General features: G+C 42.6%; 1 protein-coding gene and 1 long non-coding RNA gene across 2 annotated transcripts in view; one reads left to right on the forward strand and one right to left on the reverse strand.

The window, feature by feature from the left end:
* Positions 1-10,453, reverse strand: part of LOC117947130 — a 16,317-nt gene extending 5,864 nt beyond the window's left edge. Inside the window, exons 1-2 of the long non-coding RNA XR_004657159.1 lie at positions 10,214-10,453; positions 10,050-10,065 (exon numbers count right to left, since the gene is read on the reverse strand). This is a non-coding gene — a long non-coding RNA (uncharacterized LOC117947130). The remainder of the gene's footprint in view (positions 1-10,049; positions 10,066-10,213) is intronic.
* Positions 1-18,198, forward strand: part of plxna2 (plexin A2) — a 207,933-nt gene that overhangs the window by 118,355 nt on the left and 71,380 nt on the right. The window contains exons 6-10 of the mRNA XM_034875731.1: positions 3,909-4,032; positions 7,405-7,558; positions 12,447-12,543; positions 16,418-16,532; positions 17,962-18,162. Of these exons, the coding sequence (XP_034731622.1) occupies positions 3,909-4,032; positions 7,405-7,558; positions 12,447-12,543; positions 16,418-16,532; positions 17,962-18,162 (691 nt within the window). The remainder of the gene's footprint in view (positions 1-3,908; positions 4,033-7,404; positions 7,559-12,446; positions 12,544-16,417; positions 16,533-17,961; positions 18,163-18,198) is intronic.

Consider the following 18,198-nt stretch of genomic DNA (forward strand, 5'->3'; position numbering starts at 1 on the left):
CGAACTACTGAGTGACAGGTCTGGGCCCGACAGGAGGATAAGGGGGGGGTGTAGGGGGAAGCGGGTCAGGAGGGGGGGTATGAGAAAAGCAGGATTCTAGTCAACACCCAGTGGCATGCATTTCAGCTAATGAGAGAGGCAAAGGGGTCAGCTTCTAACTACACAGAGATAATGGCCATCTCCTGAAACCATGGCAACAGCAGCCATCCTGCACTCCTCCCACCCGTGCTGCCACACCCCCCTCGCAGAGCTTTCATCTTACTTCACCCCACCGAAAGGTTTTTTTAAATCATGGTGAGGAAAATCGATGCGGGACTTTTTGTCAGTTAATGACCGCCCAGGTTGCTGCATCTGTACTCGTACAGCTTGGAGACATGCATTAAACCTGAAAGCACATTAAGTATCATTTTCTGCTGCCATTGGATGCAAAAGACTCGTTAAATTGCAGACGGAGTAACACGTTGTCTTTGAAAGGTGCATTAATTTCAACTTGTGAACGCGTGAGACAAAAGGGAGAGACAAGGGCAGAGAGTGAAGAGAGAGATTTTTTCATTTTTACAAAACCACTTTATTTACATATTTATAATTTGTAGTTTAAATGAAACAGTGACACAGTTATTAAATAAATTGCCAATGCATTGAAAAATATTTTATCTTGTAAAAACTCAACGAAAGAAATCGTCCTCAATAACAGAACAGACGATATTATTAAAACACCAGCGCTGTTCAAACGTATTCAAATCTCCAAAGTATAAAATCTGAATTCCAACCAGAGTCTTTGTAAAATGAAAAGGTAGGAGAATTCATATGAAGAGTAACCATGAAAAAATCACATTTAAAATGTAGAAACAGAGTTTCTGAAAGGGTGATGGGGGAAACAAGGTGATCATTTTGAAAAATTAAAAACTCCTGCCCCAGTGGGCCCCCTTTCCTTGTGATAGATTCACACTACTACAGTTATTCTACACTTCCCTGCTCTCTAAACTCCGTAGGGAGTACAATGCATGTTTGTGTGTGTACGTGTGTGTGTGTGTTGTGTGTTGTGTGTGTGTGTGTGTGCGCCTGTTCATGTGAGTCTGCTGGATATGGCTTGAACTTCTGACAACATAATTACACATAGAGACTGTGGATGAAGATGTAGCTTAGAGTCAGTATGTGTGAGAGTATGTGTTTAAGAAGCATGATATAGGCCCTAACTCACACACATGCATGCATGCACGCACACTTGCGCGCACACACACACACACAGACAGGGTAGGGAAAACGGACAGGATTTGTAGTGGCACATCAGCACCACGGACAGCGGCTGACCCATCGGAGTCCAATTAGAGCTGCTGCGACCAGAAAGCCAGTTACCCAGACACTTAGACTGCTGGCTTGGATGAGGATAGAGAGCCTTTGGTGTAATAGGGTGGAGGGAACACACAGTTTTAATAAGAGGGAGGATGTTGGATAGGGTGGCTGAGTTTTAATGAGGGATGTGGTGGATTGTGGGGGCGTCACCTGGTACTTCATACACTGTCTGACCATTAACATCTCTTATGAGCGAATGGTGTGTAATTTGCCCTAGTTATTTCTCCAAAGTTACGTGAGGATTGAAGGATATCATTTTGGTGTGTGGTGCTTCGTGCTGTGGCTTCCTAGTTTATGTTAGTATGCTGTTATAAATGACCCACTGGAGGCAGTGGTTCCACTTCTGGTGCCACCCCTCATTTCTGTGCTCTATTAGGAATAAATCTCGGTCTCGCCGGCCTGTCTCTAAAGCAACAAGGAGCAAAGTCTGACTACGCCACACATGCAATCTAGGATATGAGAAATACTCTCTGGGTTGTTTGCATTTCTTTAAACCAATCACAATCATATAGGGCGGCGGTAAGCTCTGGATGCAGCAACGAGGGCTCTGCTAAATAGAGAAAACACCACATACAATATTAAATGAAGTCTGACTGTTGAATACAGTAATTCAATTTCATTTCAATTTTATTTATAGTTTCAAATCATAATAAGTTATCTCAAGACACTTTACAGAGAGAGTAGGTCCAGCCCACACTCTATAATTTACACAGACCCAACAATTTGTATCGTGTGTATTCTGTCCATAGCAAATCCCCGCCAATCGGACCCAAAATGGCCCTGTTAGAGAGTGAATGCAAATCTTTACAACCATGTGGAAAACTTTCCCTTTTCAGCGTGTAGCTTGACGGCTCAAACAAAGTCAAAGTCTTGTTTCTCTAAGAGAACGGAGTTTAACGGCAAAACATGTCGCCGGAACATCCAGCAGCGGCGATTAGCCTGAAAGTTAAACGTACTGCCGTCGAATCTAGACTACTTAGGAAAGCATAGCTCCCTCGAGGACATGATCACAGACTATTTCATGAAACATTTAGAGCTACATGTCCTAGAAGCCAGCTGCTATTGATGACCAAAGTGTCGTGAAATGCACATTTTTACACGAGTGAGCTTTTTTTTGTAAATGGCGTTTTTAAGCCATCCAACAAAACTGTTTCCTATTATGCCTTCAATATGCCATATGTTTTTGCAAAACAAGAGAAAAACAGTCTGGTAACTAAACCATAACTCGGCAAGACTTTAGAGCTTGGGACATTTGCAGTTTTTTATCAAATAAACACATCTACGTGACTGTCACAGACAACATGAAGACTGAGAGAGAAAGGGAAGAGAAGCACGAAGCATCTGGTGGAGTTCTCTCGGTAGTTAGTGATGATGAGTCCAGATGTGTTAAGACAAAGGTGGAGGATCAAGAGGTGGATAAAACAAACTTCTATTAATTATAATGGGTCCATAGTGATCCAGGGATGGAGTAATCGAGTCCTGGACTCGGACTGGAGTCGCTATTCTCTGGACTCTTGACTTGACTTGTACTTGGACTCTGACTTATGTAATTGGATTAGCATTCATGACACAGATCTCAGACTGACTGCTTTTATGTGTAAAAGGCCGTGAAGGAGGTAGGCATGGGCCTGTTACTGCCTTCAAGGTGGACCGCGGTTTGAAAAAATCAGTTTCAAAACCACTAACCGTTTTCTGTCAAACCGTTCCTAAGGTATGAGCTGTTTTTTTTCTTAAGAAACATTTTTGGGGCATTTTTAGGCCTTTATGAAAGGACGACACGTCTTAAAGGGCCGCGGGTTGGTCTTGAACCCAGGCCTCTATAACCTCCATAAATGGGTGCCCACTCTACCAACTGAGCCATCCGGGCGCCTGGTGCATATTAGCCTTTTTATTATGAGTCTTCAAGGATAGAAAGTGCATCTTGGTTCAGTCTCCCCACCAGTGTAGTGTGTCTAAATATTAAATAAATTGTTTTAAATGGAAAGAAATACAGAAAAAAAATATACATTTTAAAGCTGTGATAAGAATACTGTGAAACTGTGAAATGACTCCAACTCAAGTAATGACGACTTGGCTTGGAATTGTATCGGACTCTTCTTTGGCGGCTTGGACTTGGACTCAAAAACTAGGGATTTGAAACTTGACTTGGACTCAACAAATGGTGACTGGACTACAAAACTGCTCCATGCAATGTGTCAAGTAGAAGTTGGGGTGATTAAAAATGCTATTTCTTTGATTAGTCATGTAAAATATAGGCGATTCTTCCTGTCATATATCCTGTAGACCAAGGTGAGCCGGGTCGAGGAGACACAGCACTGTTTAAATTTTTTTCATACCTGTTCTATACTTTTCATTGCTTGTATTTTCCCTCCTATTATAAGTCTGGCAGCAGCTCTTTTTCTTGTAATTTATTTGTTGATTATATTTTAGTTTGGTAACAATTAAGTCCAATTAAAGTTTTCTCTATATGTTAGTCTCTCATTTTCTTTTTCTTTGTGTTCCTTTTGAAAAACAAACAACTGTCAGTAAGATCTCTCTTTCTCGTGTCTGTTCAGCTGCTCTCAGAAGAACCGGTGTGAGCGGGCAGATGAGCCGTACCGCTTCGCTGCCTCTCTCAACCAGTGTGTGAAGGCCAGTGTGTACCCGGACAGCATTGCGGTGTCAGAGCCCAGCGTACCTGTAAGTTCACACACACACACACACACATCCATACATGAAATATGTACATATAGTACACACACACATACAAAATGCCAAACACCTGCAATCTCAACCGCTATTTGCACACATTACAATGGAAAATTAGCCCTCATTTACATATCCCCTACCCATGAGCAGAGGCGGAACATTTTAAAAGATCCCACATAGCAGTTTGCCTAGTCTTGATTGTAGCTGATGCATAAACATTAGATGGGAAGGTTCATAAGAGCTCTCCGTGGGCGTTTCAGTGTGCATATGTTCACTTGGTACAAAGCAGTCAATATGTGTGCCAAGACATGTTTGTGTGGGCGGGTGTGTAGGTGTTAAAGTTGTCCAAAAGCAGCTAAGTACAGTGCAGTATTTCCACATGGACTGAGCAAAAACAGGCAAATAGAGCATCAATGCAAGCTTCTGTCTGTGCACGCTCTGCAGCACATGTATACGCGTGGACACGCACTTTGATTCTTTAGATACCCACGCTGTGAAAGGGTCAGTTCAGCCAAAACACAAACTTGAACACATTTTTCTTTCTATCCAGAGCTACTGTATTTTCTTAGGATTTTGATTTGTCAGAAGAGCGAATGTCTAATACTGTGGTGCTCAGCAGCGTTTGGTTTTTGTTACAGTTTACAATTGTTTGAAATGTGTGCGCTTCGGGTGTAACATAAGAAAATGTAGGTATAAGCATGGCGTGTAGGATTTATCTGAGCTGTTATTTAATAGAGCACTGTATTAATATCTACAGGACAAGCGTGCACTTTATACAGAGATAGATATTTGTTAGCAGAGATAGTATAATTATAAAATCAGAGTATAAGGACTACCTTTATTGCGTGCATATATAATCCCACAAAAAGGTCAGAGGTGTAATAGTTTGGGAATGATGGGAGACATTACAGCCGACTGTTCCAGACCTCTTGAACGTGCACATCAATTCGCGGTTTGATAGTCAGCACAGGCACATTGATTCTTTTTCTTGTATTTTGGGTTAAATGCCTCGTTAATCTAACTGATTAAACATCACAAAAATCCTGCTAAATGTGCCAGTGGCTCTGGCAGTGACTCACCCTTCATCGCATGATGTCTTATCCTCAAACCAGCCCCCCGTAGACTTGGCCCTGTTTGCCCCGCTTTACAAACAGCAGTTTACCAGAAAACATGTTAGCAGTTGTTTCTGTGTCAGCTATACCAGCAACAGGGTCATCTCGTCAAACCGTCTACAAAAACACTCACAAATTCCACAGGGGCAGACAGCCATCTCCATGACAACACAGCCTCTTCATGTGGGCGCTAGGATAGATGGAAACACAGAGAAAACAATTAAAATACCTTTATTAAATCTCTGTCACCAATTAGGCTGGTTGTTGCTGCCAAGCTGTAAAAACACCAACCACTGCCATCTTTAGGGAGGACAGGAGAACAAAAAGAGCAAAGGCTTAACAGTCACTTTCTGTAGCAATATGTGTGTGTGTGTGTGTACACACACGTGTGAATTTTCGGTGTTTATCTGTGCATGTGTGTCTCGACAAAAACGATGCGAGCTAATTAATGTGAGAGGTTACTCAGGGAATTCTACGTTGAACAAAAGACATTGATTGCTGTGATTGCTGTAATCAAGGACCTCTCTGACACACCTCGGGGCGAAGCAACACAAACACGGTGAGAGTAAAACAGAGGAAGACAAGAGGTCCTCGGGATGAAAAAAAATCATCCTTCCTCTCAATGGGTACCAGAGTTAGCTAGCTAACGAGGGAGGCTGTGTAGTCAGCTACGAGACAGTCAGCATCTCTTGAAAGGCCTACAGTTAAGCTGCTCAGCTGCCTCGCCTGTCCCAGTAGCCCCGCGGTGTTTAGTGAGAGGCAGATAAAACAAAGAGAAACTTCAAACGGTATGGCCCAAAAATAACAGCTAATGGAACAAAGCTGTGAAATGCCATGGTGATAATTATCCAGGCTGCCTCTCTTGGCTGGAGAGCCAGATCACACACCCCGTGTGCGGAATACATTTATTTATAGGCAGAGCAGCTGATTGCTCCAGCCCCGGTGTCACTGCTCTCCAGAGAATGACTTCAAACGCCTCTATGTACATCTGCTTATGTGTGCTACAGTATATTGCACATGTACTGCATGTTGTGTGCAAGGTTTTTTTCTCCTTCTTTTTTCTTGGGTTTCATGTATCTTTGTGTCCTTGTGAACTTAGAATTTTCCAATGTTCTTTATGCGGCTAAGTATTGACTCACAATGTCGGTCTCTGTTTCTAAAATGATTTCCTCTGCACTCAAGTGGAACATTAAAGCTGTAGTGCGTAGTTTGTGCCGCCCCCAATGAGGAATTCTAAGTAATGACAAGAACACTGTCGGCGCGTCCACATGATACAAGCCTTCCGTGATCGCTCACACTCGCCCACGCAGTCGCCGGACGCCACAATCTTCTGAACATAGTCACACTGAGAAATCCAGAGAGAGTTGTGTGGAGTTGATAGTCTGGAGCAACTGATTTGGCAATGGTTTGAATGTTAGGGAAGTTCATTAAATCTTTAAGTTTCGCACTAACGTTTGAAGATCTAAACTTATTTTCTTGATTATGGTATTGATGACATTTTTAAGACACATCAGCATTTCTTTGCAGAGTGGATGGACATCTTTGCCAGTAGCAGTGCCTTCTTTTTTAATTCTGTTTGGAGCTTAATACACTTCTGCGTTCAACTCACCGTGTGTTTTACATTCACCCGAGCACAAATATACATCCTATCTCATGCTTACCAAAGATGCAAGTGCTAATGCCATTTGGGATGTGCCATAACAATGGTTTCCCGGTTTATTTGCTAATATTACATTTCTGAAGCATCACACATCAGTCTGTTGTATTTAGGTCTGCAATTAGCTATTATTTTCATTCTCGAGTAATCTCCTGATTTATTTTCTTTATTAATAGCTTGGTCTATAAAATGTCAGAAAACAGTTTCCATCCCAGTTCCTCATAGTCCATGGTGATGTTTTTAAATCTCTTGTTTTCTCCAAAACCCAAAGATGTTCCGTTTAATATGATATAAAACAGAGCTGCAAATCGCCATATTTGAATGGCTAAAAATTTCATTTTGCTGCCGATTTTGCAATTAAAATTACTTTAAAGATGAATCTATTATAAAAAGAGTTTCGCTTGACCAATGAATAAGTCCACTAATCGTTGCAGTTCTAGTTGTGTCATGTATTTATGTGTCATATCTGTATTTACCTGTGCCCCAGTCTGAGGAGGAAAAGTTGACGTGTAGTGACTGATCCATGATCAATTGTATATTAAACTTTGCCACATGATATATACATTGTTGCCATGTGCCCCACCCCATATACAGCTGCTGGTGAAGGTGAGCCACGTTCCGGACCTTTCTGCGGGCATCACCTGCTCCTTTGGCAACCTGACGGAGGTAGAGGGGCAGGTCAATGGCAACCAGATACTCTGTGTGTCTCCTGCTGCCAAGGACGTCCCCCTCATCCCCACCGACCAAGGTAGATACAACACACACATAACTATCCATTCCTAAACTCAAAGATAGATATTTATAGTTTATACTTTTATTAATCCCCAGTGGTGAAATTACAATTTACACTCTGTTAGTAATCACTACACACAGGCCTGAAATACACACATGCTCAGGACCTATTCAGAGTGAGTGGGCTGCCAGCTGGACCAGCGCCCTGAGCAGTTGGGGGGGGGGGGGGGGGGGGGGGGGGGGGGGGGGGGGGGGGGGGGGGGGGGGGGGGGGGGGGGGGGGGGGGGGGTACGGTGGCTTGCTCTAGGGCACCTGGCAGTGCCCAGGAGGTGAAGTGGCATCTCTCCAGCTACCGATCCACACTGTGCACTTTGGTCCGTAAGGAGACTTAAACCAACAACCCTCCGGTTCCCAACCCAACTCCCTACTGACTGAGCTTCTTCCACCTCAAGATAGATAGACAGATAGATACATGCAGTAGTTACGATGAATGATAGATAGATACAAGAGATAGATATATAGATAGATAGATCGAGCTAGAGATCAAGATTCAAAAAGCTTTATTGTCTAATATGTTGCCATTTTAGAACATGTTCTTTTGATTGAAGGCAGAGTGTGTGTCAGCAGCATGAGTTTTGTATATGTATTGCATTTGTTGTATAATGCCTTTTTATTCAGTTGCACTCTGAACCTTCTTCCTGATGGCATCCTGGATGATGAACTTGGATTTCTTTCCACTGCTTGTATATAAAGATAAGATGGCTGTTTTCGTGGAATGCCTATAATCTTAACGGCTTGCCTGGCTATCCTATTTGTTTGCTAGGAAGCTGTACCAAGAGGTGATGTTGAAGGCGATGACTGACTCTATCAGTGACTCGTATACTCTGGAAAGAATAACCCTGTCTGCACAGAATGATACATAAGAGCAGATGGACTCATTAAGTGTGTTTAAGTCACCATCGCAGGTCTCAAAGAACATGTCCCAGTCTGTGAGCTCAAAGCATCCCCTCAACCCTTCTATAGATTCAGTATTCCAGACTTGGATGGTTTCTGTCTGTATTAAGGGAGTAGTAATATCCCATTATGACACCTGACAGACCAAGGGCAAGATGGGGCTTGGATACAAACAGTATGCACCTGGAAGAGATACAGTACAATAATTATGATGGATGGATGGATGGATAGATAGTATTGTCATTGTACATGGTAACATATAACGAAATTTGGAGAGCTGTTCTGTTCAGTTTTAACCATAGAAAGACAGCACATGGACAGATCATGGCCATTAGAAAGAATCTTTACACGTGTCCCTCTCTTTTTGCTACCCATGCTTCACTGAGCCAAATGTTCATGTGCACACACTCTGAAACATCGTTATTGATTCAACACTCTTAGTTTAAGCATGCACCATCTACATTAATAAGCTCCAGCAGATCCGGGATCAGATTCCTGGCTGAGAAGTGTGCTACACACAAGGCCAGGCCCCATTAGAGCTGATGGAGGATCAGGCTGAGATCCCCTGGCCTGTGGCTGGGCGGCAGCTCGCCACATTACGGCCCTCCAGACTGGGCTAATAAGCAGTGGTCCAATCGGCCAGGGGACCATTTACTTGAGGGGACGACGGGGAAGTTGATGTGACGGATTAGGGTCTTAGCATAGCAAAGGCACAGGGAGCCGGTTTTGCCGTTTGCATCTGAGAAAAGTGATAGCTGATGAATTAGGGCTCCATGATTATGGCCAAAATGATACTCACGGTTATTTTGATCAATATCGAGATCGCAATTAACTATCGCGATTATTTGTTGATTTTAACCAAAAGAAATATTATTGTCACGTAGTCTATCTGTAACTGCTTTCACATCCATATTGTGCTACATTCCTGTTATGTTGAAGTTGTATAGACACACAGCTGCAACACATGTAAATGAAAATTGTCTGAAATATAAATGGCCTAGGATATATTTAAAATAAAATGTATCTCTGTGAAAGCTCCTTCACTTGTTTTGAACAATAACTTATTAAAATAGCTAGGGAGAGAGGGGGAGTGCGATGGACGTACTCACAGAGTGACGGCTGAGTCATTATGAATGGGTCAGCGGAGTCACAGACACTAACTAGCAACCCAGTGCCCTGTGAGCTAACAGACACTAACTAGCACTCTAGAGCCATGTGAGCTAATAGACACTAACTAGCACTCTAGAGCCCTGTGAGCTAACAGATACAAATTAGCAACCCAGAGCCCTGTGAGCTAACAGATACAAACTAGCACCCTGGAGCCCTGTGAGCTAACAGATACAAACTAGCACCCTGGAGCCCTGTGAGCTAATAGACACTTACTAGCACTCTAGAGCCCTGTGAGCTGACGGACACTAACTAGCAACTCAGAGCCCTGTGAGCTAACAGATACTACTAGCACCCTGGAGCCCTGTGAGCTAACAGAAACTAACCAAACTGGTCACTGCTGTTGTCTGAAAAACAACACAGACGGGACAAAGTGTTGCGTTTACTGGTAAACTGGTAAACCTTGTGACCGACATATGACCAACTGCTATCTGTAACGTTACCCTGTCCTCTGTGACTGTCTACGTCTAGAAACTAAGCTGTGCGGTGCAGGCTAACACATCAGACAGTGGTTTACGGAGTGGTAGGTTGGCTTTACCAGCAGCAGTACTTGATTTATCACCAGGCCTTGGAGTGTAGTTGACATCAGCTAAGGGATGGGGCATTCCTTTCCCCAACATTTTGGGGTGTTGAGGATTTTCTTGTCGGGGCTTGAAACTTTGAGCATCTTGAGGTTCGCTACTGCGATGCCTTGCACGATTGTGTGCATGCAAGTCTGCATCACGAACTTGGTCTTTGGATGGCAGTGGAGATTCATTGAAGTGGTTGGACTTCCTTCCTGGTGGGCCATGACTGTGAAATGTGATCGCGGGAAGCCAAAATCATGATTGTGATGAAAATGTTAATTGTGCAGCCCTATGATGAACACACAAAGAAACAAACAGAAAATTAATACCGGTAATTATTATAATTTTTTATAATAATTCATTATATTGTTTGAAAGGGCAGCCGTCCTCTCACAGCATTTAGTTGCATAGTTGACTAGAACAATCTAAACACATCCTTTAGGTCACAGTTAAAGATGTTTCTAATTTCATCTTAAACCATACGTTGGGATAATTTTTTCTTGGTTTCTTTAATTTTTTCCTGCTTTCTATACATTTTGTGTTATATTTACCTGTTTGTTATTTTGGTTGGTTTACTTGTTTTTGCTGAGGAATTATCATGTTTTAGTTGTTTTTTTCTCAGGGGAGGACTCTAAATAAACTTTTTTTTTTAATATATTGTATGTACTTTATATCTTAGTACAAATAACCTAAACATATCTAAACACCTGGAATAAGCATATGCTAATCACCTCTAATATACTATTCATAGAAATAAAAAAAATCCTCTTTCAGGAATTCCTCCAGCATACGGCCATATATATAATAATTTAATTTAATAATAAATAAACCATAGGGCATCTGGCGTCCATTTTATTGCAAATATATACTGTATCTGAATGTGCATACTAACACCTGTTTTTTGACGATAAATACCTGTTGTTTGCCAGCCAAGATGGCTGCAAGGCAAAAAAAGCAAACACCCTGAATAATATATTATGTGCAGTGTGTGGAAATGACTGTGTGTTTGGGGGGTTTGGTAATCCTCCTCCCTGTGAGTAAATGACAGCCCTGTTTGCCCAGAGCTCCCATGGGGAGTGGTGCATCAGGCACTAATATGAATGTTCTCCCCTAGGTAAATGTCAGCCAATCCCCCCACGCCCCCAGTAAGCCCTTCCTCCATCCATCTAGCTTTCAATCCATCTTACCATTCCTCTATTTGACCACCTTCCCCAGTCCTCCCTCCTTTTTTGTCGCCTCCATTTTGTTTTTTTCTCTGCATTCGTTCCCTTGAGGCCACTTCCTCCTGACCTCTCCAGTATCCTCTTCCATCTCCTGTCCCCGAGCAAGCCTTTCTATCTGTTGCACATCAACATCGATCGTGCCGTGGCAATGACCTGAGGAGAGTAGTGGAGAAGAGAGGAGAGGAGACAATTAGATAAGATATTGAAGGTGGAAAAGAAGGGAAAATGAAGAAGAACATAAACGAAGAGCAACGGAGTGGAAGTTGGAAGGAGGTTAGGATAAAACTCTGAGAATTGAGGACTGATGTTGAGCTTGAAATAAAAGGAAATAGTTGGCACCCTTCTCGTACTAAAGACAAAAAAAATCCTAGTGGAGGCTTTGTGTGGACAGGAACTCTGTACCACTTTGTTCGCCAGATCCTGTGAGACAAATGTGAAATGGTAGAAGAGAAGTCAGCCATGAGCCGAGCCCGCCTGCTACACAGACTGGTGTGAAACAGAGCCTGATTCCCAACAGGTGCTGGGGAGAGAACGGGGCACGGAGGGTCATTCAAGCCTCCTACACACTGAATGTCATCTGAAACACACACACACACACATATATTTATGGAGTCTGTATTCTCGTGGTGAGGGATGAGAGGCTGTTTTCACAGAGAACAGATGCACAGCCAGAACTTTGTCCAGCAAAATGCACAAAAATAACATGTAATCTGGCAAAATGGCTCTGTACATCTTGCCAGATTACACGTTATTTTCCTGCATTTTGCTGTGATTGAAATTTGCAAGATGTATGCAAGTACATATTCACAAGAAATGTTTGTCTTTATTTGGCTTGCATTTATACAATGCCATGCAAGAACTGCTACCTTTCTAGAGATCCTATACATTTATCCCATGTCTAATTAGCACAAGATTTTATGTATGTATATGGAACTTTACTATGGAAAATATTGCAATCAATAAATGTTGATCTCCTCCTCCTTTCCTTTTTCAGATTGGTCAGGCGTCGAGCTGAGGCTTAACTCTAAGGAGACTGGTCAGATGCTTATCAGCACAGAGGTCAAATTCTACAACTGCAGCGTCCACCAACTGTGAGTATCTCTCTCAGAGCCAATTCATTCTCTTTTCGTTTACAAAAACAACGCCCCAGACCTGCTGCCCATAAACCACCGGATCAATGCTCTGGGAATTAGTTACAATTTGTCCGAAACCTTAGCCGGCCCCAGTCCCCCTAAAAATATCCCCTGTAAAGACTAATGTAATGTGATAGCTGACTGCTCCCTGAGCTCCGTAACAGGACGTTTCTGCGATCTCAGACGCGCTGCGGTACAAAAAAACGCAGCTTTCTGCCTAACAGGTCTTCAGTAGGGATTTCATGCTCGTTTTCATGCCATGTCTGTCCCTGATTGAGTGATGTTGAATTGAATCCCTGGATTGGAGATCTCACTGTCGGCGGTGCCTTTGCAATTGCTTGTTTTATTCCAGTGTGGCACATTCTGTTTGTGCTCGATCCAAAGTCCTTGCCGACTTGGGAGAATCACTGAATGGAGAGAAGGGATATCACAGCAGTGATACAACTAGCAGGGGTGCAGGAATAGTAGCATGTGATAGTATCATCCTTTCGCCATCCCCTCGACATTAACACAAAATGTTGTAGCCACTGTGTCCTTTGTTGTTGTGCATCTCTCACTCTCTCTCTCTCACACACACACCAAACACACACCAAACACACACAGGCACAGTGCCCTATAACTTCATATGGCTGTCTGCTGTCTGAGAACCCTGTCTGAGTAGCACAGAAAGCAAATACCAGCTCTCACATCAGTTCAGTTAATTGGCAGCCACAAACACAGCCCCCCCCCCCCCCCCCACACACACACACACACACACACAGTTAAACACACAAAGAATGATGCATACACACAAGGCCATACACTTTCCCTAGCATGCTCGCCTGCCAACTCGTGCTTTCTCTTACACACACACACACTTACACACTATGTACACTCTATTTGCCAGACGTGAATCATTTTGCAGCCATGAAAACTTCACAATAACCAAGTATGCAGAACTCAACCCTATGAGAGAGGGAGGGAGAGAGAGAGAGAGAGAGAGGGAGAGAGAGAGAGAGGGAGAGCCAAGTGCGACTACAATACGCTCTACAAACAACTGCTCATGAATACATAGTGTAGTAAATGCCATCACAATCAATTCAGAGTCTTTGCTATGGCAACACGGAGAGAGAATCATGCATTGTAGCTTCAGGCTATTACCGACTCCTTCCCAATCTTCTTGTCCATGCTTGCGTTAAGGTCTGCAACTAACAATTATGTTCATTGACGATTAGTCTGTCGATTGTTTTCTCGATTAATTACTGTACCTATACCCCCGTCAAGTCGGTATAGGCGACAGAAGAGGAGCAATGCCAGCCGTTTGGATATTTTGGGCTCTTGCCCAATGCATGATGACCAGCCATGGTCAGTCGTTAATGATGCTTGGTTTTGACGTCTTCTCAGTGTACTGGAGCCGAAATTTAGTAGTCTAACTGTTTTAACCGTTATAGTTTGCCACAAGTCTTCAGATGTGGACAAAATCTTGTCAACTGCTGCCGGCGTAAACAAACCATCCTCTCTCAATCCACATGGCTGCTTAATATGCACGTGAATGATGTCATCGGACTTTGCGTTCTTCATTCTTTTTAAACTTTACACAGTACTTTGATATTAGGAATTTTATTAATTTTATGTATTTATTTATTTTATCGACGCTAGCCTGGGGAAATGTCAGGGCCCGGGCACTCAGCTTTGAATAGAAAAAAGGCATGGTACTTTTAAAATACTGCTTTGTTCTACTTGACAACATTATCATAGAAGGCCCATAATAATCTGTGTGTAAAAACACCCTCGGACCCCAGAGGAATTATTAAGTACTGTTATTGGTACTCGGTATCGGCAAGTACCCAAATGTAAGTACTTGTAGGCTAATTGTACTTGATCCTGCATCCCTAGCCAAAGCCCAAGATAACATTGGCAAATGTCTTGTTTTGTCCACAATAAAAAAAAAAAAAATTTGTTTACTGTTAAGAAATTTGAAAATATTCATGTTTAGGAAGCTGGAATCAATGAATTTTGCATCAAACCGGTTAAAAAACTATCAAAATAATTGGCGGTTAATTTAATAATTCAGAATTAATTGAGTAAAATTACAGCTCTACTTGCATTTGCTCAGCCTCCAGAAGTATTATTCTTAGGTCACTTGCTAGTAATAATACTAGATTTTTTTCTTGTAATGTAGTATTTTTACATCATGGTATTGATGCTTTTACTGTAGGAAGGGACCTGAATACTTCTTCCACCGCTGGCAGTACAGCATATATACCGCAGATGGCAAAAGTGCTCACTTCCTGTAGTCTAGTTGAAGTATTGATACTTGTGTTACAAAATCCTCTGGTAAAAGTAAAGTAAAAGTACTGATATAACTTCTTTACTCAAGTAAAAGTAACAAAGTATAAAAGTAAAAGTAGTCTTGCAAATGACATTCATTTTTTGTATATAAAGCTCCCTGGACCACACAGATGTTACTAGAGTACACGCTAAGAAACTTCAGTAGACATGGAAAAAAATATGCCAATGGCTACATTTTAAATGTGTATCTGCCAATAGGCCTAAAACATCACATTTTATTGTGACAGAGACTGGGACTCCGGGTTAATAAGAATCGGACTGAGTGACTGAGTAGCAAGGTATGAATTCAGTTGTGATTCTGTGAGAATTCTGTGTATATTCCCATCCAATTAGATTGCATTCTTTATTGATGACGATATAAACATGTGCGTGGTTGGCTCTGCTATGGCTGTGTGTTTGTGTGTGGTTCAGCAAGAAAAATATAATATTGGATTAATTGCATTTTCTTAATGCAGTGTAACTTCAGCATGTAAATAATGCACCTAAAATACAAACATAAGGTTCAACATTCACCATTATGAATCAACAGCCAGGTGTGATCTGGAAGAGCACAAACAACAAAATCACTAGCTAACTTACTTTAAATGTGCCAGAACTGTAGACCAATACAACAACAGGCTAAAAGGAACTGACAGCAGTTAAACGACTTACAGTTCTCAAAGACACACACGATCTCAGCTGGTTATCCTCCAGACAGCTAGTTTCTTTTTCTTTTCTCTTACTTTTTTCTCCGTGTGGCGACCGCTCACGGTGTGAGGCGTGTGTCCGCGTTATTCTCCGACATGGACTCACAGCCACACCTGATGGACGACCTTTAGTTCAAACTAAACTAACGAGCCAATTTTGTAAAATGTAAGGAGTAGAAAGTACTGACATTCGTGTTTAAAATGTAAGGAGTAAAAGTAAAAAGTTGCCACAAAAATAAATAGTAAAGTAAAAATATATGAAAAAATCTACTTGAGTACAGTAATGAAGTATTTGTACTTCGTTTCTTCCCATCTCTGATATAAACACACTTACACATTGTACATGCATATTGTACATGCAAAAATGCTAACACACACAGCTAACAGCTGGCAATTACAGCACCACTCCAACAATGCTGGGCTAATGGTAATTGCACGATCAAGCTGCGCCAATGGCTTATTTGTCCTCATTACTCAACGTTCATCCACACACTCTGTCTCTCTTCCTCCATGTGATTCAGGCTACAAGAGCTAATATGGAGCCTACCGTTCACACATGACATGCAGTATGAATATATGGCGATGGAAAATAAATGCAGGGAGAACTTGGCCCAGCAGATTTTAGGTACTGTGCCAACCACAAGGGCACAACAACAGCAGGGGCCCACTTGGGATCTGAACTCATTTCCTCTGTGGTAAAGTCGCAACCTCTCCTTGACTGGGCTGCTTTTATCTGACTCTCTTCTTATGTGTGTGTGTTTGTGTGTGTGTGTGTGTGTGTGCGTGTGCGTGCGTGTGTGTGTGTGCACGCGCAGGTGTCTGTCATGCGTGAACAGTGCCTTCCGCTGCCACTGGTGCAAGTACCGCAACTTGTGTACCCATGACCCCTCCAGCTGTTCCTTCCAGGAGGGACGAGTCAACGCCTCAGAGGTTGGTGGAACACACACGTGCACAAGCGCACACATGCATATAAGCAAGCTTCGCTAGCACAACTTTCTCGTTCTTTCCTCCCTTCCTCTCTCCTGCACCATCCCTCTCTCACTCTCTCTCTGTTTCCTTCTGCCTGCATCCTGCTCTGGGTTCCAGCTCTATGTCGGCCCCGGGGCATGTCTTCAGAAAGACAGCCATCCAAGCTCTTCTATTTCTGAATTGGCGTTCCTCATTCGGAGCTCTTGTTCTTTGCAGTGGCAATTAACACTCTATTATCTCCGGAGTTATTGAGCTTAGCGTGTCTTAACAATGACACATGACTCATGTGCGCTAGATGCAAAGTGCTTGAATTATGCCTGCCTGTGTATGTTGCTTTCCATGTGTCTCTGGCTATTAAAATAGATAGTTCTTGGCTATTTTCTTTGCGGGCTGGCAGACAGACAGATGCCTACGATTTGAGATAAATATGAAATCGCGCTGAAATCATGCAGGAAGTCCTTGTGCACCTTTAAGTTACAGGACATGTGGATCTACTGGCAACACCACAGAAGGGATCACTCCATCAGCCTTTTAATTGATACATGTTTGCAGTGGAACCCGCACACAACTTAATTATTTAAAGCAGATGCTTTACTCCATGTCAGTATTATAAATAAAGGCCGGTCTCGCTCTGTCTACAAGCACCAAAAACATATAGCAATAGTGTCTGAAAGGTATGGGATCAGTATATGATGTCATGGTTAAAATCATAGACGACTCAAGATTTATGGAAGTAGAAGGCTGTGTGCCAGGTGTGTGTTGCTGCTATGATAGTTTGTCTTGGTGAAATTACTGCTTTCAAATCATTTCGATAGTTGAGTTGACCTCAAAATTACCACCTTGTACGTTAAGCACTAATTTAATCATTCTCTTAATCAGCCAACCCAGTTTCAAAATCCCACTCTTGATAATGAGTTATTCAACGCTCCGACTTTAGCTCAGAGCTCTCCTAGGTCACAGGAGTCACTTTGAAATTCTAACTTTCGATGCATTTCCATTTCAGCTGCACTCATCACATTTCATACTAATGAAATTTGTTGTTGTTTTGTTGGCACTGACTACTGTATGCTTCCTGTGGTGGAGTTTCTGGAAACACAATGGTGTGGTAGGATGAGACAAAAGGGAAATCTTAGACAACATCAGGCCACTCATAGGCCACGGCCCAGTCTCTAACAACCATGAAATAATCATTTATAATTACGTTTGTCTCTATTTAAATACACTTTCAGTAGGACAGAAAGAGTATGGATGGCACTGCACAATAACACATAACACACATAACCCTCAGTGCAGTCCTCATTTAATTCTCCTGTGTATGTCATCAAAGTCTTCTGAACATTCTTCACGTGTGTGAAGTTATTCCCTTAGCACTTCCTTCTCTGTCCTCCAGGACTGTCCACAGCTGGTGCGCTCTGAGGAGATCCTGATCCCAGCGGGGGAGGTGAAGCCTATCACCCTGAAGGCCAGGAACCTGCCCCAGCCCCAGTCTGGCCAGCGAGGCTACGAGTGCGTCCTCCACATCCAGGGTGTCAGCCACAGAGTCACCGCCCTCCGCTTCAACAGCTCCAGCGTGCAGTGCCAGAACAGCTCGGTAGGTCTCGGGGACGCCTGCTCACGTTGTACCAGA

The sequence above is a fragment of the Etheostoma cragini genome, chromosome 7 (genome assembly GCF_013103735.1).
Source record: "Etheostoma cragini isolate CJK2018 chromosome 7, CSU_Ecrag_1.0, whole genome shotgun sequence".
NCBI classification, from domain to species: domain Eukaryota; kingdom Metazoa; phylum Chordata; class Actinopteri; order Perciformes; family Percidae; genus Etheostoma; species Etheostoma cragini.